The following is a 24,942-nucleotide window of genomic DNA, read 5'->3' as shown; positions in this document are numbered from 1 at the left end:
GGTTTTCGTAACGCCAGTAAATGGAGGACTGCTGGCACCCTGGTTACATTAATTGTCCAGACATGAAGCAGTGCATAAGAAAGATTTATTGGAGCTCCTCCAAATAGAAGTAAGAACAGACAAACTGTGAGAGGACGTACAATGGCTACATCGGCTACGTTTTAAACGGTTCATTGGGTTTTTGCCAACTTACCAATCTGAAATTAAAGTCAAACGGCCACGCTACACTAAGAATAGTGAATTTCACTGCCTGCGCATACCCGTCAAGGAAGTCCATGATTACCGTTAGTAGCTGATGCGAATTTGCTTGTTTCACATAACTTTGACTTGCATACTGTGGGAGGTTTGTAACATATGAGCCACACAGATACGTATTTCCTTGGCATCTGAGGCCTCCATCGCTTGTATGGTCGCAAACCTATAGTTTGTGTAGAATTCGTTCGAGTCTGACTTCACAGACAACCTTGGTTCCCGATGCTTTTTGAAGTGTGTGTTCGAAAGAGTTCCGTTACGGTCACAGTTTTTGACCGTTTTTGGATACCAACAAGCACGTCAGTAAGCTGAAGTTTACGCAGTTTCAAATCTTAGTTTCCTTCCGTGTAAAAAGATAACTGTGATGATTTCGCCACTCCAGTCAAGTGAAAATGTTCATCTTTGACGGTGAACTTTCGGCCTTGAGAGATGAAATAGCTCAAATCGCATCTTGTGGGTACAGGTGCTCTGCCCTTTCTTGACGTCATGTATCACAGCAAGACGTGTGCTCCAGCTAATCTTTGCAATTTTGCACAGTGTTGATTGCTGGAGTTACAATCGTTTAAACGCAACATTTATGGGGCCAAATTGTTTCAAATACCTCACACTCGTTGGAAGCTCCGAGCAATTCTGTCCGTTTTAAGAATCTTACCTCAATTATCACATTAGGCAATGCGTATTTTTAAATACGGTCCTTTATGCAAACAAAAGCAGGCTTGAATTAGGCTTCAGTTGTTCTTTCCGGTATTTAATAGTGCGCATTCAGTAGTGTTGCCCAGACGAACCTTTCTACTTATGGTCATATCACCTACATGTAACATGACTTAATTCAGAAGTCGACATTAGCGATTGTGACTTATGTGGTCACTGATCCTAATTAAATACCAGTGCTAAGGTCTCATTTTGTAATGGTCTGCCTTGCCTGGATTAATCACACTTAGTCGTATTGCATGGAAAAAGGCACCGGTATGCTATTAACTTGTGCAACCCTAGTTTCTGACATAGACGATAATTAGATGGTTTTACTGTCAAATGTGATCAAATATTCTGATGCAGGAAATTCTTCTATGTCTAGAGATGCGAAGGGGAGATGATTATGCTGGTTATAGCAAATGACCAATCGTGGAGAGTGCAGCAAAGCACGGCAAGACTAGCTGCCTGCGTGCCATTACTCTGAGGGCAAATGCATGCGGCTTCATCCCAAACAATGTGGACAACTGTATTGCTTTGCGCACTGTATCCCCCCGATTTACTGTTCTCATGTGAAAAACTACATTTGAGTAGCATAATATTGAACTCCCGGCAGCCTGAGTTCGAACGGTCTGTTGCAGCTTATATTCGGCCAACCCTGAAATCTGTAGTTTAGATGTACATGTCTGACGAAGCAAGATTTCCATTCTAATTCCAGCAAATTGCAAAACCCATTGGCATCCGGGGGTCGGGTTTAATGACCCACGTGTGCAGACAGCTACACCGTCTACCTTTGATTCGATTCAGTTCCCTCAAAAAACCTGATAGATATTCTGGCTACTGACAAACATGGTTGATTCATTGGATCAAAGTTAGTAAGTAAAATAAAAACGTAAATGATTGCTGGCTAATTTTATGAATCCTACTTGGAGCACCTAAAGTGTTTCGGATTCTTGTGGACTACTCATAAGGTGACTGAAAACCCATCAGCAGCCTACGGCTGGTTTCGTCCTTCTTGTGGGTGCAGTCCCAGAATTTCCGTCAACCTTATGTTCTACTTCAACCCACGTTCCTTAAGAACAATAAAAGATCCAGATGGAACGCAGGTGAGTCTCCCATATACAACTGAAAACAAAGCGACCTGGTGCAGAACATTCAGTTACTTAAGGACATCATAAACGAGAGATTTAGCTGGGTTCAAGGTGAGGTTCTTGTCAAAACCAAATTGGTATGCAACTGAGTGCATTCCGCTAATTTAATAAATCTACTTACAGTTATGTTCAGGGTTTTGACTATCTCGCAGATTTACAGGTTTCAACCATTTTCGACATCCAGGTTTGGCTGATAGTGAAGAGTCACCTGTAACAGAGATATTCCGGTCGTGCGTCGCTTCCAGTCAAACTGCTTGGTGTACATTCACACAAGAAAAGCACGATGACAAAATACATCTACCTGAACAAAAAGGGAAAACTGCCCAACTCAACGCAAGAAGAAACCAGTGTGTCACAGGAACTAAAGTTAGGAGAAACCGGACCACATTCACGACTTATCAGCTGCACGAACTGGAACGCGCTTTCGAATACAGTCACTATCCTGATGTGTTGTTTCGTGAGGAGCTTGCACAAAAAATCCGACTACCAGAAGTTCGGGTTCAAGTGAGTCACACTTTGGTACAAAGCCTCATAATGTGTTTAAAGAAGTATTGCATTGTGTAAAGGTAGAAAACGCATAGGCTTCGCAGTTTTCCAATTAGGACTTTGTAATGCTAGTCTTTATTTCGACATACTCTGGATTACATTACAAAATCGACACGTATGCCTGGTCTTTGACGAACTATTACCACTGCTTCGTAGTAGAGATGAAACAACTTTGAATAACAAACCTCGAAAGTATGGTCGATAATTATCGCTGTTCTCAACAGGGGCAGGTCGCGCATTGAAATTTGTTGGACACTGGAGCACATATCCACTTCGAATTCATCCTCAACCGTTTGTCTTGGGCACTCTCTGGTAAGCTTGGGAATGAAACATTTTGAGGCCTACCTGTAGGAACTGAAAACTTTTTTCATTCTGAATTATACATTCCTGTCTTCCAACGGTGCACGTAAACTTGGCTAGAAGACTAATAATCTATACGCATATCTGCCATTTCCCAGGTAAGCCTTTGAAAATGTGAGTAATCTTTGTATTTTCCACACAAATGTGATCAACATGTGTTTTGCAACTCCTGAGGGGAGCTTAATTTTTTCGCATACCCAGCCTTTCGAGTTTTATGCGGCTGATGTACTTTGATTGAAATTAAAAAGTGCAGTGTCATCACATCAAAAGGAATGGATGAAAGTGAGTTTCTCAGCTATTCACAGAAGTATTCCTGAGTGGGTAACATTTAGTTTTAAGCCACTGGATGCGCCTTCAATCTTTTCTTAGACCAAACTGGACTGGTGCTAATTTCATCCACGATGATGTTTGATACGATTAACTTCTTTCTGGAGAAAGCTTCCAACGAGTAATCTTACACCAACCATGAGTGTTTAAGGACTGGTGCTGAGTATGTATTTCACGCTGACGTAAACAGGCCACTACCGAAATGCATACGCAGATAATCCTGGAACTGCTTCTTTCGGTGACTGTGGAAGAACGTCACAGTCGGTATGCTTTTATGTCAAGAGCAAATAATTCAACAATCTGTTTTTCGTACAACGCCATTCTTGTAATATGTGCCTAGGCATGAGCTGACTACCAGTTTTTGAGGGACCAAGGAGGACAAGGACGACCTTTGCCGAGGGATTCCTTCTTCGGATGCTTTGCGGGTATAGTGCTTGAAACGTTATGGATTCCGCCTGTTAAAAATAGTTTTCGCTCCTCCCGTCGAAAAAACGATGTTTGTATTTCTAAAGGATAGTGTTTGGTAAATTTTTTATTTGATATTTGATAACTTGTAATTTTGTGCGCATAAAGACATTAAAAGGTCTTATTATGTGTTGGGGAATTGTGGACCAGTGCATTGATTGAATCGATGACAACAGCAGTATTCACATACTCAACCGGGGGCTCTCCATGTTCACAAGCGCAGTGGCCTTGGTAATAATTAGCACTCACTGCAGAGTCATGTCCTCTAGTTGGGAGCTCTGGGTACATTAAAGATAGGATGCAAGTTTGCGTTACCTCTGATGAATGGGGAGAACTCATGGGTATGCAGAGTGTGCAGAATAAACAACTTATGTGATAAAAGTAACTTTCTCTGATATAAAATTCCAAGTGGCCATTTATCCGATGGTCGCTCCGTATAAAATACGGAGTAAATCAGGTGATTACCACAAATCCTTTTCGGGTTTGAGATAAGGAAGTAGATGAAGGCCGAATATGACTAGATCAAAAGCATCTGAATGTTCTTTCGAGACCAATGTGCAAATCCAGTGTTCTATGGTCCTTCATGATCGAAACGCTGAACGTCGGGGTATCCTTCGGTTGACTTCAATAAGCGCAAATCACGTAGTCAAATAAACACAGGGTTAACTTTACGGAAACACAGCTGGGAATAAGTGAACCTACCCATCGTTGAAGGTACAACCTAGATAATCCATAAGGCTTGGTGTGCCATGCATACGCCGTGGGGAAAAAAGGGAATTCAAGGTGGCTTGTTTCACAGTGAATGTTCTTTCATGATATTCTTTTCATTTATGAAGTAGACTACCATCATATGGCTGAACGATATGTAAAAAATACGACCGACTTCCATATCAGGACATAATGGTCAAAGGTCAAGGACGAAGGTATAATGATTAACAATGGCACCGCATTTCACTTGGTCCTTTATGACCTAAATGCACAGCATACTGCAAATGATGAAAACGTACGTGCTGAAAGTTTAGAGTCTTTGACTTGAAAAAGAGTGGAAATTTGATTGGCTTTATTTGCACTTCGTACATGACGGTATCCTCTACTCGCGCCAAAATGAAAAGCATATCACATAGAAAGTGGAGGTCTATCATAGTGCCACAATTGTATGTAAAGGTTACCTATTAACACTGGTTAGTTCATCCGCCTATTTGTGATTCTGTGTCTCATCACATTTGGCTATCGCTTTTTTGTAGTTGAATTTCATAGTTTTTAGACCACTGGAATGCCAAACTAACCCCATTTCGTGATCAAATCACAATTTCACACAGTATTGTCATCCGGAAGTTTGTGTGGTCACTTTTTGTGTTGCGGTCATTCAACAGTTCAGCTGCTTCAACATGTGGGTGGATGTCTTGGAGCAGTTAGTGCTAACTTTCTTCCTTGGTGGGAAATTGGATGTATTCTTGAGGATAAATGAATAAAAGTTGAAACACTCAGCCTGACGTTCCCAAAGCTCTTAAACACGAAGACATTATGTCTTTTTGACTATTCTGAAGCCTTATTGAAAGGTTACACCGGTTACACAACCAGTTCTCCAGATAAAGCTGCTCGATTAACTTTGGATTTTTAGGGTCGGTAGCTTCCGGTTCTAAAGATTTTGGTTTGGCCTAAACCAGCAAGACCTCAACAATCTTATAGGAAGGATTTGGATCCATCTCTCTGGAATGAGTGATAAACCGGAACTTCGAACTTTCGTTTGTAAGATACCGACAAACCGATTTGACAGAGTTAATGATAGACAGTATAAGTTCATTATTTCTTGAGAGCACACTCTCCAATCCTCTTATCCATGTGTAGGTATGGTTTCAAAACCGTAGAGCAAAGTGGCGGAGGCAGGAGAAACAAGAAGATGCGGAGCATTTCAGACATCTGGAAGAAGTATTTCCAAAGAGGCGATACACCGCACGTGGTTTGCTTCCCTCACTCCGATCAATACAGACTACTTTCTCGGAATCAGATCGTTCTAGCATGTTGCAGTTCAATACGTTGATTCCATTCTTTACTGAAGGCTATCAGAATATGGAATATCTACGAACACCTGAGAACTCACGTGCAAAATGGCAAGCCATGGAATCTTGGAAGAAGGATGAAGTCCATGGGATGTCCATGGAAGAACGGGCAAACTCCTTTGTAGATGGCCCGAATGAAAATCAGCTGGACGCATTTCTAAATCTGTGCACCCTCCCTTAACGAACATATAAAACAAATAAGAAAATTTTATCATGACAACTGCGTCTTTCAAACAAATAAACTTTCACGTTATTTTCAATGAGACAGGTTTTCCATCAGAATGTCGTTGGATCCTGGCAGCATATGCCTAGTTACGTTTAACACCTCATTAATGTATCTTTTTGAGTGACACCTAGTTATCTGCTGGGTCACCTTCGATAAGTTCACTTTTGTGTGTTAAACAGTATTTAGTGATAGTGCAACCAGATTTCCGAGTACCAGATTTCATTACTGAGTCAATAAAAAACTATTCCAAGTTACGGAACGCAAGACCACCAAAACATTTCCACTTTTCAGCCAACTGTGAAGTATATTGTAGACAAGCAAGTTTGGAATAACTATGTTTGTTCATTATGAAATGCATAAATATAAATTGCAGAAAGCCCTGAGAAATCCTAGTAAGTTTCTGAGGTGGCGGCTGAGAGGTGAAATCTTATGACATGGGACCATAAGTTTAAACTATATTTAGTCTGTTATCGGAGTGAAAATAGCAGCGCTTCGCACTTTTATTATGTTGGTAGATAGTGCTCCTGCCGCTGGAAACTCATGGATCGATTAGGGTGACAACCTAGCAAGTAGGATGTAAATCAGGAAACATTGGCGAAAAGCATCGCTGTTGTTAAGGTGAACCTTGAAATAGAGAAGGCGACCTATCGCTCCCCAACTCATCCAGAACTGAGCGCTCGCAGAAAATGGACGTCAGTATTGTGCCTCCAATTTACCTCAATTGAACGTCTTAGTTATTCGACTCTTGAATCGGAGAGATGTCAGTGACGCACATTGAAGAACGATCAGATGTGCAGCAGTAAAGTTATCTTGGCGAGCAATCACATGGACTTGATACACACAACGTGATATCTTAGATTTCCATTCAGCTGATATCCCGCTGAGCGAGGTTCAAAAGTAACTTCATTTAAAGATAAGCTGTTATTTTGGGCCAATCGCTGCTAGCTTCGAGGCACACTTTACTAGAGCAGTGAACTCAAGTGAAATATAATGCCATTAAAGACAAATTCGAAAACGTATATGACAGGAATAGTGAGCACAATTAAGGCTTCAAAGTCACGAATATGATACTCAGGCAAATTCCAGGAAAAAATTTGCACACGCTTGAAAATATTTAAGCATGTAGTAACCACGGTTAATTTTTCCGACCTAAGTATAGAAAAACCGAGAGACAAAAGTGGACTGTGAGAACTTACACTAAGTTAGTATGTTATTTGTCCACTATACAGGAAATTCATGCATGCTTATTCTGAATAAGAACTTACTTTTTGACTGGCGCCAAGCAACTACGTTTAAATTTATTTAATAACGTGAACTGGTCTCCGCCTGTCATAACAGAAGAGCGCAGATCCGTGCACAATTTTGGTGCACTTACGCGTTAGCAGAATCCGCAGACTTTAATGGAAAACAGATAAAAAAACTGGACGTATTGTGACCGATAGATTTTTACCGTTGTTTCCTTCTTTTACGTGACAAGTGTAAATTAGTCCGATACGCGACAAGCTTACACACGTCAGTTGGATAAATAAATTATTTTCACCTGATTTTTCACCGGTAGAATCGCGGTGAGGGATCAGATGCAGTGTACCTCAGTGGTCAGGTGCAATGAACCAGTCATACGTCATCGGTTAAAAAGACTCCCAGTGGTCGCATTTGCGGCAGAATTCCTTCGGTTGAGTCTGATGGAGAATTTAGAAACCCAATTTCTCAAGACATCACATTACAGAGTGAGACTACATAGTATCACCGTTTGTGTTGGATTATTTGTCCACATACAAGAATCAATATCCTCAATCAGCTCATGGGCATGTGTTCGCACCCAATATACTATCGACCTTATGTTCAACTGACAGGCTGAGTGCTGACACCTGCAATTTGCGAGAGAACCCCTTAAACCCTCCACTCATGATCGGAAAATCCAGTTGGTCTAGACCTCTTCACATTGTCCTTGGTAAACCCCCGGCTAGGATGATAGTGATAATTAAGCTTGCCCCTCCCCATTGTACAGCTGAATTGGATGTAATTTTTGAGCTGCATTTGCACAAAGTACGAGATGGTGCCACTATCCAAATATAAATATCTCCCTTCCCTTTGCAGCTGTAACCCGGTTAAATAAATAGACCAAAATTCACAGAAACACTAATGTTTAAGAATAGTCGTGGAACTGAAAGCATCGCATATGCCAAAAGTGTGGACCATGTCGTCTTTGTAATGCTGGTTCGTGAGGATGATTACCTCGATATCTTTTTACTTTATCTTTCCCGATTGCAAGCAGTTATGCAGCACCGAGGTTTATCACCTCTGTGTTGGAAGTATCTTAAATATCCAAAGGCTGATGATCTTTCCTAGGTCCTAAGGTTTCCTCGTTTGAAAGGGTTTGATACTTCTGCGCACAAGTCAAAATCTAGATAGGGCATGGTTCAGATACTCAGCTAAACCGAAAGTCTTATTGAGGAGTTGTAACTTGCGTTGAGCGTACGTACAGAGACAATCTGTTCATCGGCATAACCAAGTAATCGAGATCACAATGCAACGTTGAAACGAAGCTACCAGTCTTCCTGATATCTCATTATGAATTGATAACCGCGGAACCGTCCCATACACCATTTCTGTGCCACTTCAGACTTCTTCTCCGGTTCTTTTGAATCGAACTCATGTTCAAAATTGCTCACACACACACAACCTAAGGATAAGTACTTAACAGTTCGAAGTCGTGTTGCTCATGAGTAACTTTATAGCTGAATTAGGAACTAGTTATCTGAACCACACCACCATGGTTGCCAGAAAAAGGAAAAGATATGAGAAATCTAAGGTCAGAACAGTGTGGTGGAATAAGATGTCATAATCCGACCTTTCGGTTGCCGTGGGCAACTCTTTCTCAAAGATTTTTACAACCAATTGCTGCATTATTTAGGTCCGCTATAATGTCTTATGTTTGGTGTGTTTCCGAGATCAGTTAGCAGTCAGTTACTGCCGGGTTTTGTGGATGTGTTAGGTCTGTGTGCGTGTATGCGCGACTGTGTGTATTTTGAATGGGATGTGCTTCCGCCTGTTGCTGTGCTGTCTGGGGAGCATCACTTTGGATATTCCTGTTTTAACTCTGACCACCGTGCCGTCTTAGGTGTGCAGTAAGTCCAAGCAGGATAGACGGGAAGCTGGCTGCGTCACTACGGTTGATAGAGTTCGGTTTCATGTTGATCCCTAGTGCCTCAGTTCACGTTCTTGCAACGTGTGACTTCAATCTTGACTGGAATAAACGTGTGCCATCGAAGTTGATTTGGTGGCTTGATTCAAGTGCATGGAGTGTGATGGCTGAGTCACGCTAAATTTTCATGGAAAAAGCGGACATCGCTAGTGCTGTGTGGTTCGTACGTGGAATGGCCTGCCTGTCTGGCCGGATATTCTGCACAAGGATTTGTTTGACGCAGTTTGTGCGGTGTCCCGGTTCGATAACATCCACAACCCCTTCATGGTGTAGTTGTAAAATTTTGTCGATCTGGAAGCAGCATCATCCGAATGGCATTTGAAGTACCATTTCTATGGGGCATTCCCACGAGAACCACCGAGTTTCATCTCCACGTCTCATCGTTCCAGGTGGTGTTCTCCCCACTTGTCAGATGAGTCCTATGGGGCATTTACTTTGCCGTGACACCCAAATGAGTCGCTTCAGTTCATCTGCTCGTATGGACTCATCCGTGTACAGTTTCTTGACATGATACACCCAACAATCCGGCAACTGTGCGTTTGATGTGGTGCAGATACGAAGACCTGTCTTAATGTTTTTTTGTGTGGATTCCCACTTAGAAGCCATAGTTGGTCTTATCAGATAGTATGAAGTCCAGGAAACATGTGATCCTCTCTTCGATCTCAGTTTCTATCATGAGCTACATACTAATGCATTGTACTTTCAAGATTCAGAGAGTTTTCAGCAACCTTGAGTGGTCTCATTTATGAAAACATACTGCGATATTTTGAATATCGTACCAACTGGAACTGTACCAACCGGACCGACGAACACTGGGAGTCGTACGTGAATGCGCAGCTAAAGTTAAACCAGGTATATCTGCCATAAAGACAGAATCGGGAATGACTGCAAATGCGTTTGAAACAGCTAATGCCCTTGCCACATTTTATGCTTCCGTGTTTTCTCCTGAAGATACCCGCGCTCCTATACAAACTGTGGAGGTACTAACGGACGAAACTTTATCGGACGTGCATATTGATCGGGCTAACATTGTCAAACACCTTCGCGGCTTACAGGTACACACTTCACCTGGTGGGGATGGCGTTACACCACTGCTTCTGCGCCACTGCGCTGAACCACTTAGCTATCCTCTGGCTAAACTGTTCGCTAGTTCTCTGGAAGAAGGGTTGGTACCAGAGGATTGGAAATGCGGAATAATAGCCCCCATATTCAAAGGAGGTATCAGAACGTGTGCATCTAACTACAGACCTGTCACTCTTCTCCCAGTAATATCAAAAGTAATGGAACGAATTATAGCAGAAGCCCTGAAATCGCACCTTGAAATTCACTCCTTGTTGAGCGATAAACAACACGGATTTCGACAGAATCGTTCTTGTTTATCCAATCTCCTCGTGACACTCGATGACTGGACACGAGCAGTCGATGCGGGAGTTACTGTACATGCCTGTTACTTGGATATATCCAAAGCCTTTGATCGAGTCGATCACAGTATCCTTCTTCGGAAACTTGAAATGTATGGCGTGACGGGAAATCTGTTGAGCTGGCTGAAAGACTATTTGAGTGACCGTTCGGTCCAAGTTCGTGTCGATGGAGCGTTTTCCGATAAAATTGCCGCCACAAGTGGTGTCCCTCAGGGTTCGGTTCTTGGTCCAATTTTGTTCCTGGTATACATGAATGACCTGCCGAAACTTCTGCAGTGCAAAACCGTACTTTTTGCTGATGACATAAAAATCTGGTCTGAAATTCATGGAAAGGCTGATTGTGATGCGCTACAGCAAGATCTGCAAAGAATCGACGAATGGTCCATCCAAAACCGGCTGCCGCTGAATTTCCAGAAATGCAAACTCATAAATCTGGGGAAGAGCTACCACTTCCCATACAAACTGGGATCCAATGAACTGGAATGGGTGGCTGAGGAAAAAGACCTCGGCGTCTGGATTTCTAGCAACCTGAAGCCGAGTAAACACTGTCTATCAGTATATCGCAAGACCTCGGCACTGCTCGGGATGCTTAGGAGAATATTTTATCGTTTTACGCCTGAAATTCTCCCTATTATCATGAACACATATCTCCGGCCGACAATGGAATACGCGATCCAAGCCTGGTCTCCATGGCTGCAAAAGGATACACAACTGCTAGAGCGTATCTACCACCGCGCGACCAAGCTGGTCATTGGCCTCCGAAACGTTCCCTACAGTGAAAGGCTACGTAAACTCGATTTGTTTGATTTAACTTATCGGCGTATACGAGGAGACCTCATCCTGATGTTCAAGATAATAAACACCCCTAATCACCCTTTAAAACATTTGTTCACAGTTAATTTGGCCCGACAGACCCGACGGAATCCATTGGCCGTTGACATTCCATGTTCCCGCATTAACTGTCGGCGCTACTTTTTTTCAGTCCGCGTATCCCTCACGTGGAACAAACTACCAACATCTGTTGTGGATTGTGGTAACCTCGAGACTTTCAAACATTCGCTTGACGAATACATAAGATCTCACCCAACTTCCCTCATCAACATTTGAGATGCAGATTACAAACAATAGAACATATATGTCATATCATTCCGTTTATCTGTATACATACACACACACACACCAATATCCTTTGGTCATTGTAAAGCAAAATGCTTTTTAGACCAATATAACCTTGATTTAAGTCAGTCTATGTGCAGCACATTCATTTGAAGAAAAACATAAGCGAGAGAATCAGCTGAGTCTCCTGTGAAAACCAGATCGATATGCAAATGAGTGTATTTGTCAAAATATATTTGGTATTTGTTCAGATTTAAGAGTCAGCCAACCGTCTAAAAGGCTTCGTCAAAATGGCTCAGCTAGCTATTTCCAAGCTGCAGATGACACTGAGTCTGGTAATGAAAAACGTTCTGGTTTGCTCTGTGAAGCCAACAATTCGCAGATCTACTAGACGGCGCTAAAAGATATACAACTATCCATCTCAATAACTGACTTCAGATTGACAACAAAATGCATCTACAATCCAGCTCCAGCAGGCGGGTATGTGGAACCGAAGGTACTACCAAACCCTTTTTCAAACAAAACTAATGATGCAGAGGTGGGTATCTTGCCAAGAAATCTAAATAAACAAGCTGAAGGATAAGAGGCAGCTTACGCGTGGCTCAAAATATGATGTAAAGCATCCCAAATAGTCTGATAAAAACGTACGGCAGCCTTAGAATCCGAAGAAACTCAGCAATTTACACTGATTTCAGTTGAGAAACTCTCCTGCATTTGACTAACATTACCACCGCTTATGTCCCCTAGGCAACGTTTGCTACATCGAAACAATGAACACCTTAAACGCGGCATATGCTTGAAATGAACTGAAGGAGCTGATTTGGACAGTTGGGCGGACGCACTTCGATATTCGTTACGGCTTCAGGTTGTTTGTCTACATAATGACTTCCCGGCCTGAGAGCATTGTATGATGTCAGGGGATGGCGAATTGCGTGCGAGATCGAAAGAAAACAACGGCATAGCAAGAGTTGTAATGATTTTTGCAGCTGTTGGTAGACAGCCTGAAGATACCGTGTACTAAAGCGTAACTCTAACGTATGGTACGAGTTGTGCAAATGTAGTCACAATTTTACCTGGTTAAAACACGTCGTTCCATTTGCAGGAGGTAGACAACAAGCACGTCAATGCAGCAAAAGCACGAAAATACGAAGTTGCGAGTATGATCCTGAACAGGTGTGCTAGCATTCGTAGACGGGAGACTGTAGAATAAGCCTGGCCAGTGAGGAAACTGGATTGGACGGAGAATTCCGAGTTATTTCAGACGATTTGGTAAAAGCAACTAAATTTTATTTCTCTGCATATGGTTTTCAAGTAGGTACAGTGTTAGGTTCACAAAAACTTACTAATCTGATTCGTAGGATGAGAGCTGCAACCCAAGTGAATATCATTAGCAGAAACAAAAGAACTAAATGGTAATTGAACAGACAGACAACAGACTGGATTGGATGGGTTGGAGCTGATTACAGTTTTACATATCATCAATCGACTGGGTACGCGGGTGCGTGGAATTCCCCTTAGTAAAGATGCATCATTAGGAAAAACAGCACAATCCATACGGAATGGACTATTCCAGTGCACTCGGACATCAAATACTACCCGAAAGAAGTCTATGGGCTACAATACTGTCAGACAGATCATACATGGACAGCGGCGAGTAAAAATGCAATGATAGATTTGTATCACAGTGGTTTCGATCCACGCATGAAAAACATGAATGATGGTTAGACCAACTAGCTGATTCTTTGATATGTGGCTGTTTTAATCACATTTTATCACCTATGTTCTTGGACTCAACACTGCGAAATTCACTATCTTTGGGTTATGTCCTAATTTGATTAATTGTGCACCACTTGCTAAAAATATTATACTAGAAGGCATAGGAAGGTATACTGAAATTCGGACGGCGATTTGGTTGAGTTCCTTGCACAACAGCCCCACTGTCACTATCGCCCCATGCCACACGGTGAGAACAGTTGAACTGCAGTACTTGATATTCGCCATAAGCTAAATGTGCACCGGTCGAACGTTCCAACTAGTCATTGTCTACCTTTCTCTTCATAACATCCATCTGCACCTTTTGCCAAATCGTGACAAGACGTAGAAAGATCATACTTAAGACCAAAACGTGGCTATTGGTATAGTTGACCGTTCGGACCATAGTCTGGTGTACTCCGAGCGAGGGAAATTGAAAGCCTGATTATATCCTCTGTCATGTTGAGTTAAGGGGTTTTAAACACCGTAAATATACAGCCTCAAACGTTGCGTTTTCCATATCCTTATTATACATTTCAGTGTCTTTCTTTGTCACTATTGCCTCAAGAGGAGCAAAATAACTTACCACCGAACAATAGGAATTTCATTCAGAGATCGTTCTTATTAAATTCAGTACAGCAAATAAAGCAAACAAATTCATGTCACTCGGTCATCAGGAAAGGAATGCAACTTCTAAGGCCTCGTTATTGCGGTCTCAACAATTGTTGGATTGATGACGACAAGCTTTGCACTTTTCATTTAAATACGGTCACCCTGCAATTGAAGCTCTCAGAGATGGATGTTGCCTCGAGTGATTGCAGTTAGTATGGTGCTCAGTGCCATCGAGACTATGGAAACCCTACGACTAACTAGGACTCAACCAAATGGGATTGGATCACGTCTAAACTCATCTTTACAGCTTCCGCAATTTCTGAGAATAAGACTGACTTGGGTTAGGTACTAGGACCGCTACGCACGGGGGGTAGTTCATGAGCTTTCGGTTCCATCGGGACTGTAATGCGCTATGTTGATTTATTCTTCTTAAGCGTATATTCGCAAAGTAGCTACTATTGTAACGGCGGATACTACTGATAAGTTATGCTATTAGTATGTGGTTTTCTGGGAACTCCGCTTCGCGTGTAATGGAAGGGGGGGATTCTGGGAATTGCTTTGTAGCATTCGTTTACACTTGAGCGATAGTCAATGAGTATTCAGAAAAGTTAAGGAAGACCCGTTCGAGAAGGCGGATACCCTGTTTTATAAACAAGATGCATACGAGAGTTTTGCTCCCCTGTCCAATAGTCCATAACTGTTCAGTTGGTGTTTCCCAACAAATGACTAAGAAAAGAAGGCCTTCTTCCTTTCACCGCGAGATTATGTCTTCACACTTTAGTGATGCACCGGTGCCGCTGCGATTCATCACGAATTCCCTCAGTATCGGGTCGAGTGCACTGGCGAGAAAGACAAGCCTACGCATTCGGCATCCGCCATGTCATTCACGGTACCATGGGCTAAGGAAACGACAAGCAGACCCACGCTACGTATTACCTCTTGTTGGCTAGGCCCACACAACTGTCCGGCCAACCCAAATCACCGTGGTCCAGTGGTTTCGTGCGTGCCTTAAACCACAGTGCGGCACTTGATATATACGACTGTCCCGGTTGAGCCGTCTCCTCATGCGCCAGATTGATGAACGAAATTCGGTCATAACTTGGGCTTACCTGCCACCACATAACCGCCTGTTCATGCAAAGATTCGAGGGCCAAACTTGCTTAAATGCTTAATTACATGCAGGTTACTTCGTTAGGCTTTGCTGAGTACGCGCCACCCAACTGAAATACGATTGAAACACTCGGATATTACCAGATGGGGAAACAAATAACCCTGGACCCGTCGGTTCTCGGCTCAGTAAACAGTGAGATGACCCCATAACTTGACATGAACTATTCGTATAGCTCGGACAATCCCGTTAAGGTTTCGCTTTCGCATAGGACCCAGCAGGTAGGGATTTATATTTTTGTGCCATAACTTTCCATATGAGGTCAAACATCCATTTCTGAATTAATGTTGTGTTAATGGCAGACTCGAAAGAGATTCGACTGAATCCCTCACGCCAAAGGGGCGAAAGCGGTAGTCACCCATCAAACAGCTTCCATCATAACCATAAGTAGTATCCCACCAAGGAAAAACACTTCATCTTATTGAATATCGGTCGGAATGAAATGAGGTTATCATAGTGCAGCAAACTCTGTTGAGCAGCACCACCAACGAGATTCAAAGGAACCTCTCGGCAAAACAGAATTAAGTGTGATGCTTAACTCAATCACGTCCTATCTACTCCAAAAATTCCCCTGCATAGGACAACCATTTTGGTTAATCCCATGCGGCAGGTTCTTGCATGTTCGCCTTCCTGCCAACATGGGCACCAAAAGTTTTCATACTGCACCTAATCTGGCTCCATACAACCCATCCGTGGTTCAAATCAAGCGCGTGCGTCCAGACAGATCCTATTCACATACCAGTACATTCATAACGATCCATCGTTAACAAAAAACACTCAAGGGGTGATGATCTCATTAGGGAAGGGGAATCTCCTACCGATCGTAAGAAAGGCGCGCCCGAAATCCTGGTGGTAGTAAAATGAGACTGAAACGAGGGGTGATAGGTTGTGACCCTCTATCAGAGGACCCACATTGTAACAAGCATCTTATTAAGGAGGATACATTTACCGCCCAAGAGCACAGCTACAACTTCGTTAGGAATCCTCCACTTTGCAGCATCCAAATCTGAATTTCCAAATACATATATGAGCAGGTGTTTAGACACATGTTCCTACCAAATGCTAATACAACATCGTTTCGTTACACTGAGTTATAAGAGGCTGAAGGATCTGAATCTAGACGTATAAACTGGTTTATAAGACACCGCTTGAGATTATGGCCATATTAGCTGAGTTCCAAATCTGAATATAGCCCCGCAATATAGTTACTCTTATGTCTAACCGGAGAATATATACCAAATGAAGTCGAGTTGCCTTATGTATTCATCTTCCCGTTCAGCAACCAAAACTGACCCTTCTAGATTCCTAACTGTCCAAGAAAACTTCAAGAAACCAAACAGAAGCGGTTCCCTGCTGACGGCGGCCTCTCCGGAGTGGGATAACTGTAGCACTATGACTATCTACAGGCATTAGACTCAGACAGTTATATTAGATAATAACAGTGATGTGCATGGTACCGCTTCATCAAGCCAATTTCTGTTTAGGGTAGCGCTATGATCTCCAGAAACTGCAATCAATATTCAGTGGATTTGGCCATCACAGTCTGGAGAGACCAGCCCCAAGGGAGACCATACATCAGGATGGGATACGTTTACCTCAACTGGAAGACACCCTCAGAAGTCAGTCCATAAATGGTCCTACGCGAGACGGACAAATTCGTGCACAGCAAACATTATCGAAATATGTTCCATTATAGTGGAACTTGATAGGCCAAAACAACGGAGTGCCTTGGGGATCAAGGTTGCCTAGATAATGGCCAAAAAGCGTTTGGTGAGGGGATTAGAGTTATAAACCTTGACAGGATTTTCACACGGACAACACACGGTATCATACTCCGAAGAATATGTTAGTATGTAGTCTATGGAAATTTCTGCACCTGTTAATAAAGAACCCAACGGCTAGTTGGCCTCTTTTAAAATACAGTAGAGAACCTCTGGGACATAAAAGCCAAAAACTACACCACCCATAGGAAGAGATGTCTTTATGTTAGTTCCCGACAGTGGGCTTTATTGGTAAACAGCCTCCCGAGTGAAAGAGACTGGTCATTCTTTTGAAACAACCCGCCGAGCGGAACTGGGCACACAAATGTGTGTGAAGAGATCATCCGTAAAAAGGGACAGCCTCTGATCAGTCACTGAGTGGTCTCCTTAAACCGAAATGTACAAAACTCCCCTCGGAAGATGAGGCCTGGGGGACTCACTTAAGGTGGGCAACTTCAATTCTGGGTCCCTTTTAAGGACCTAACATTGAAAGGAATTCAAAGGAACCAAGCAAATGGTTTCTTCGAGGGGTAGTCTGTATAAAATGTTGCAATCATGTGCTATTCAGATAATACAGGGACCCCGACCACTTGTGCGGAGCAAGCCAAAATCCACGGTGCCCGCGAGGAGTGGTATTATTTGATGGGGATGGTCTCCTTTTGGAGGGGAATCAATGGGAGAGATTACTGTAAGGAGGTTCCGTCAGGAGGATGATATAAGATCAAGCGGAATTCTCGGAGTTCGTTGCGCGCTCCACTCTGTCAGGCGCATCAAACCAATACTGTCATGCATACCGTTTCTATTCAGGATGAAATACAAAGGTGCTTGAGTAGCTCACTTTTTACGTGAACCCTCAAAAAAGGTCACATATAGCACGTCCTGCAATGAAACTGAACACACGAACAGCTTGAATTGGCTCGATTCAACGTTTGGTACAGTTTTAACGCGAATTCGCAGATCATGAGTTCAGGTCATTTTTCGATAACCTCATTACATATTTGGATGTCATTCAGTCACACTTGTACTTCTGAGCTGCGGTACCAGCATCAGATTGCAATAATGCAGATAAGTCGAGGGTTTAGGACATTCATAAGTTCCGTTCCTCGTCCCTGATATCAAGTATTTGGCATCTGAGAATGGAACACTGAGTTTTCGAGTTCACAAAAATCAACCAAGACAACGAGAACCAACAAAAAGCAGGTTTAGAGGAGAAATAAGCATTACATTCACAGTGAAACACTACTGTGAATAACATTCTATTTTCAAGCGAATGCAATCGACCAAGCAAACAATAAGCAGACTTTGTGAACAGATGGGTATTTGAGGTATCTTGATAAAGCGACTGTACAGGAATAAATGAGCCGCTCCGGAACAACCCAAGAAATACGGTAAGGTTGGACTAAATCACATGAGTTATCAGTCTGAACGCTGGTCACAAAAGAAGAGGTGTACACAGCTAATCCGGACGAGGTTGCCCATTTATCGGACGGTTAACGAATGAGTCTTTTCGTAGGCGTTTACAAGCTGCTTCGCCAGTGTCCTCTTGCTCCGTGGTTACCGAAAACTTGGAAAGTGGGTCCAGCAAGTCTACATGAGAAATGATAAGCACGAAGGTAACATGAATAAGAACCAGAAGTTACATTCCAGGGACAAACAAATAAGCAAACCACGGATGAAAACCATTCCGAAGAGACAAGAGTCTTTCCATCGCAACCCTCCAAACCCATATAAACCCCGCCCCATGATCCCTAAACAGATTATTTACTTCCTCCGAAAAGCGGACATCACAATGACGACGCCCATCCCTGTTGGTCTAGACATACCAGTCGACTGTCACAAAACAATAGCCAATGTTAGTGGCACCCCTGATTCATAATTCGACGGTACCATACTAGTGCCGAACTAGATTTCGTTTGTTGAGACTACATGTTAGGAAAAGTGGAATTTTTCAGCACACTGCGCAGCCGCAATAAAGAGTCAAGATTCGAAAGCAATAAAACAGGATAAGGCATACTTAGCTGCCAGATGACAGACTTGCTCCTCTCGGTAGCTTTCACCAACCACAGAGCTGGGCAAAAGAGCTCTGTGGGGGAGACGGTCATCTAACACGCGAGTAAATCACCCATCTTGGGAAAATTCCTTTTTCCGAAAACCAACTGGCGTACCTCAGTACTCTTAATCCCATGTTCCCACCAGGCCCGGCCAATACTTTGTAGACGTCGATGGTCAGACACTGACAATTGTCCTACATTTTCCGCGCGCAGATGCCACGTTTCTGATCCATAAAGCAGCATGGGTCGCATCGTCGCAGTGCATCATCTGTTTTTGACAGACAAATTGACGTCACGTCGAAGTTTCACAAAAGCTGTCCAAGCCTTCTCGCTTCTAAAAGTAATCTATTGTCCATCTAGTCCATCTGAAAGTATACAACTGACAAGGTAAGTAAATTTACCTAGCACATCGGTTGGATAGCCCGTATGACGTTTGGGTTTGATCCCACCCGGTGCTCTGGCGGTATTTCAAACTTTTCAGGTGTGAAGCGAATAACAAAGCGTGCGGCACAAGTATCTAGGTTATTTCAAGTGGTTTGCATTTTTCGGGGACCTGGATCACGGAGAGAAATATCAACCACATGCTCAGTGAGGGTGAACACCCCGTAAGCATTTCGGTAACCGAGGTTTCAGAGGCAAACAGAGGAATATCAACCTGTACGCCAATAGCAAAGCTGAACAGCAGTGATAAGATGAGCCAGTTTTGTCTTACACCGTTGGACGTGATAAACTCTGGCGAAGGCGTCTACATGAGTTCGCATAGTTCGCATTAGGGACATAAATTTGGGGGAGATATCTCTGACTGCCAGGCGACACCATGGTTTCTGACGATCACCAGATTGTTCATTAGCGCTCCACCTTTGAAAAGTGCAGGGTGCAAATCATATGGACCAAATGCCCTGTCACATTGAAGAAGTGATAACTACCATTGTATTTCTCTTGTCGATGGTGGCTTGGTGTGTTGAGTTCATTAACGGATTTCATTGAAAGACGCCAACCGAGCTGTTCTTTAAAGTGCTGAACATGGCACTCAAGGGGACGATTCTGTGAGCGGATTGCCGTTCCATCTTTTTCGCGAATGGTTTTGCGAAAAAGGGCGCGGTCGTTTCCTGTAGCGGAAGACTTTTCCGTCTCCTGTGCTTTGACAATCCACCAATGTTCTGACGTTCTTCAGGATCTTGATTTTCTGGTGCTTGAAGGATCTACGCACACCATTTTGGCCGCTATGTGGTGCTATGGCTTTTTTAGGGGCAATGAGAACCGCTGATACCGAATAAATCCAGTGTTCCTGGGGTCTTGTCAAATGAATTGGACGGACAGCCCTAGACGCTGACACAGTTTCTTTCACTTTCCTCTATTCACTTCCCGAACAGACTTTGTCATCAGTGTGATTGAGCGGGTCCAGTAGCTTTCCAGCTACTTCTCAGTTCGATACCATTGAGCTACTAGGACTTGTCGAATTTGATGAACGGAATTGTTTCTTCTTCCACACGCGTAATGTTGAGGGAAAGCGGAGTGATAACCAAGCCCGCACAATGATACGACCAGAGTCAAGTTGCGTATTCCGGAAGAAATGAAAATTTTAAACTGAGACCCTCCGTCGACCACATGATCCAACTGAGTTCACGGTTAGCTTGTGATCGATGGTCTCAAAGTAACTCGGTGTGAGCACTTGAGCTAAAAGTTCATACCATCTTCAGGTTCCATTGCGCAGCTACCCACACTATCTCCCAAAATCATCGATGAAGGAAACTGTGGCAGCTACAACCATTTTACGACAAATATGCGTTTCTTACGGCTGATAATGATGATAATGATTATCCGTACGCTGAACATCGAAACCAAATTTACTACCCAAGCGTGCTTAGTCAGGGTTTGGTCATCCTACTATGGTGTTTGTATCAGCCGTCGCGATAATTATATCCGTTCTTCTTCCTGGCCGAAGCAATAGTGACAAATCTCAACAAAACCCATGTTTCTCAGCTTCAGAACTACAGTCAGCTGGAACGTATGCAGATATAACAGGCATGCACCGTTTACCGCGTCGATTTACAGTGATCTTAACTGAACCGACCATGAAGCACAGCGGCGGCCGTTTACTAGAATAGAATCCGATAAATAGGTTTCAGTCCCGGAGACAAGTGCAAATCCTAGGCCATAGACACCATGGACCATTGCACCCCGATAATTAGGTACCCGAAGGGCAGAATGTCGAATAGATGAGCTCGTCCTAAGCGGTTTGAGGTGTATGACAAAAGTTGGGTCCTGTGTGCATCTTTTGAAGGGACTGCGAAATCCCAACAAGAAGCATCTGTTTAATAGATTATTTTGATTAGTTTTACTTGGCGGTACTTTAGGCAGCGGATGAAGAGCTTCAAGCTCAAATGAAGCTGCTCGGGCCATGGAGGAGGGTTTGTTGGCTGTGCCTCACCTTGAGCCTCTGAACAAAAGGCCCGATCCATAAAGTAGAGTGTATTAGGGTTAACTTGGGGAACCCTCCCGCGACCCAACATTCTGACCCAGTCGGCTTCGTAGAATGGCTTAGACGAGTGGACATGGAGTATGACATAGGTGTTACACTCTTGATACCACTACAACAGATGCGTCTACAGCCGCATCAGACGCTTCGTGGGTTTTAATCATATTCCGAAAGTATTCAACAACTGACGAGTGGCCACGGTCAATCACTAGCAGACATTTTCTAACCCACCCTTCATCAGGGAAGGCAGCATCGCTGTTTCCATGAATATGAACATGCTGGTAGTCTGGGGGTTTCATACCTCCACCATAGAGGATGGTACGACTCAACCTCCAGACCACCTCACACTGCAATTGTAAATATTACATAGTCGCCGCAATCGGTCTAATTCCGCTCTCCTTTGGCCTTTCTGACACCATTTAGACATTGTGGAAAGAAGTTACAGTCAACGTAACGAGTGGGATCACTGCAGCACTAGAACACAACATTTACCTGCAGGTGGCAGCGTTTAGTCGAACATGTGCATTCGGCCTTCTGTCTGCACATGCCTATTAAAAAAACGTAGGAGGCATATGGGCCGAGATAGGCCGTAGCTGTCCTGGTCAAAACAAAGGAAATACAAGGAATGAAAGATGATCGGGTCTCTCGGACCTCATTACCGGCCTTAGATTAAAAAAGGAACTAACATACAATCGTTCGTTGGAAAAGGAATACAAGCACTTGGTTAACACACAGTGACCACTAGCAATAGTCAATCTCAACCCGGAAGTCATGACCGAACAGCACAACAATACACCCTATGTCAAGTCTCTTCCTCGTAACGAATGGTCTACAGTGGAAATACATCTAATGAGTAAACAAGCTGCTGACCAAAACTATTGCGGATAGAAGGTGCAAAACATCCAATCGTCTTCATTGGTCCCAGCGCTATGCAACACAACTCAATGGCGCTATATACACAATAAGAGCATACAAATTGAATACCTCTCTAAAAATTTTACATGGTAAAAAAAATAACACATCAATTGAGAATCAATTACTCACTGGCCATGTGAACAGCGTCTTGGAACATTTCAAAAGACCCATGACTAAGTGAGGCACGATAGCGGTCTGTCTCACAAGACAGAACACAGTCGTGTAGCGGCGAAGAATACTGTGCTAGGTTGTCATGAGTCCGCCGTCTCCGGTTCGTACGAGTTCCGCCTCTAGGTTTCAACCAGTGAGTGGTCCTCGGATCCTCACAATCCAGGCATACAGGATTGGAACTTGGGACTGAAAAATGAAATGCGCAATGTCGAAGTAAATTTGAGCCTCCAGAAGAAGTGTCCGTAAAAACAGCACGTATAAAAAACTATATGTAAGCAGTAAAAAATAGCTACGAAGCTAGACCGCGGTAATCAGGGGATCCGTATACAACAGCAAACTTCAAGAGTGCTAGTGATGTTGACAGTGAGTTCTGTTTTGCACTTAACCAAACCAAATGCCAATTAATTCATGCATTTTCCATGCTGGGGGCCGAGTCGCGTCAACGATTTCTAGACAACGCTTACTGGCTCTCATACCCATCAGCTGGATTACGGAACACCAAGTTGGTTGCTGGCATATCACGCTCACTAGGACGTTTATATACAAAGCTCTGCAAGAGAAAACCTTACCTATCGCGTCTAAGTCGCGAGTAATGAAGAGTTCACTGACGGTCGCCGTTCGTGGGTTGTTTCAGTCACAACCAAGGAAGTCGTTCATTTCAGCAAACCATTGCAGCAAACGGACCGAAACAGGGGGTATCGGAAAGCTAAGGTACGAACTCAAATATTCGACCAAGTGATTAAAGAAAAAACTAAGCAACTCACCTTCCAACTCATTTGATGACAACGGTGCTTCGATATATTGACTGCTGTATCCATTGACATGGTTTGCGGGGTAATCCGTCTGCGACGAATTGAGCCCGGGGCCCATCGATAACACTGGTGAGCGCTGGCAAAAACGCTTGCGCTTGTGACGACATCTTCGATAAGCAGTACGACCGCAACGGGACTGGCATGTTAAGCGTCGCTTTCCTAACATACCAAGTGATGTGTGTGCACGCCGGCCTAGTTCTTGAGCGAGGAGTACATCCAAAGGCACTAAAACTTCAACACCGTTCTCGGTCGCATGTGTCTGAGCACTGGCATAGGCTAAATCTCGAAGCTGCAGTCGTACACATCGGGTACCCATAACCTTGCCATTACGAGTAGCTGCACCGATGGAGAGTTGTGACCCTGCAAAAGCGGCAGAGGGGCAATTGTTGGTTTGAAAAAGGGATCCTCTACACAGTGAACAATGCCATATTGAGAATGTTCCCAAGAGAGTGGCCTAATACTACCAGTCATCTGAAGGGACACCTGCAATTCTCAAAGGAGAAACTGGATAATCAATTACTCAAGACCGAGCGTCACGTATACCTACCTCTAGAGCCGCACTTCAGGTAGCTACCACTGTGTGCATACAAGCCCGTCTAATTATCGAAACTCAGGAATCCGCGCCGGTTGCACTCGCTTAAGATGTTTGAAGTGGAAAACATAGAAACACGACGGATGTGTTCACCTATTCACAATCCGAGGTCATTGGTACGTTTACTGGCTGAGCGATCAGGGTACATGGCTGTGTGCAGTGACCTCACATTTTAGACCTAATCAATGGATAAACAGGACAAAAGCGCTTGCTAACGCATACATCTAACTTTCTGGATACAAGAGACATTACGTGTACAACACTAAAAAAAAGTCATTAAAAACAATGGGTCCTGGAGTTTTCAGCGTAACAAAAACCTTCATCATCATCATCATCATCGACGACAGCATGACATCAGTGTTCAACACCAATGCTTCACTGCCGTACAACCATGACTTATTTGAAAGCCTTATTGTAAAGAAAAGAATAAAGGTGGATGGGGAAGGGACTTAGTGGTAGCTTAACACAATCATTCCGAGGTGCCTACACCTCCAAACATTCACTCAGGCAATCTGGACAGAAACTGACAACAAGAACGCCACTGACATCGGTTGGCAGCCATATCTTGTAGTGTCTCCAACCAGGCACAGTGAGGATCAGGTGGTCCCCACCCTGGAAGGCGAGTAGCACCGACAGCACCCAAGCGTTTCGTGATCTCCTTCATACTCCTCTGCCAGGTCATGGGTTGGCCACCTCTCTGTTTACGCCACTCTGAGTTGGGCATGGAAAACAGTACTCTCTTCGGCAAACGATGGTTCGGCATGCGTAAAACATGTCCCAACCAACGCAGCTTCTGGTGCTGGACACATTC

At 43.5% G+C, this 24,942-nt stretch overlaps 3 protein-coding genes across 3 annotated transcripts in view; 2 read left to right on the top strand and 1 right to left on the bottom strand.

The window, feature by feature from the left end:
- Positions 1–2,255: 2,255 nt before the first annotated feature.
- T265_13165 (hypothetical protein) lies at positions 2,256–6,032 on the top strand (the record flags this gene model as incomplete). Its single annotated transcript, XM_009167535.1, has 2 exons — positions 2,256–2,641; positions 5,660–6,032. Coding segments are annotated over 2 exons (759 nt in total), but the record flags the coding sequence as incomplete, so codon positions are not given.
- A 12,298-nt stretch (positions 6,033–18,330) lies between these two features.
- The window catches only part of T265_03072 (hypothetical protein), a gene marked incomplete at both ends in the record, with an annotated part of 10,259 nt that continues 3,647 nt past the window's right edge, over positions 18,331–24,942 (bottom strand). The window contains 3 exons of the mRNA XM_009167477.1: positions 18,331–18,698; positions 22,686–22,913; positions 23,492–23,899. Coding sequence (XP_009165741.1) covers positions 18,568–18,698; positions 22,686–22,913; positions 23,492–23,899 — 767 coding nt within the window. The remainder of the gene's footprint in view (positions 18,699–22,685; positions 22,914–23,491; positions 23,900–24,942) is intronic.
- T265_03073 (hypothetical protein) lies at positions 18,730–18,987 on the top strand (the record flags this gene model as incomplete). Its single annotated transcript, XM_009167478.1, has 1 exon — positions 18,730–18,987. The coding sequence occupies one exon, from the start codon at positions 18,730–18,732 to the stop codon at positions 18,985–18,987; it is 258 nt and encodes an 85-aa protein (XP_009165742.1).

Source organism: Opisthorchis viverrini (assembly GCF_000715545.1).
Source record: "Opisthorchis viverrini unplaced genomic scaffold opera_v5_42, whole genome shotgun sequence".
Classification (NCBI taxonomy): Eukaryota; Metazoa; Platyhelminthes; class Trematoda; order Opisthorchiida; family Opisthorchiidae; genus Opisthorchis; species Opisthorchis viverrini.
Note: the sequence above shows the minus strand (reverse complement) of the source record. Positions and strands in the feature narration are given on the sequence as shown.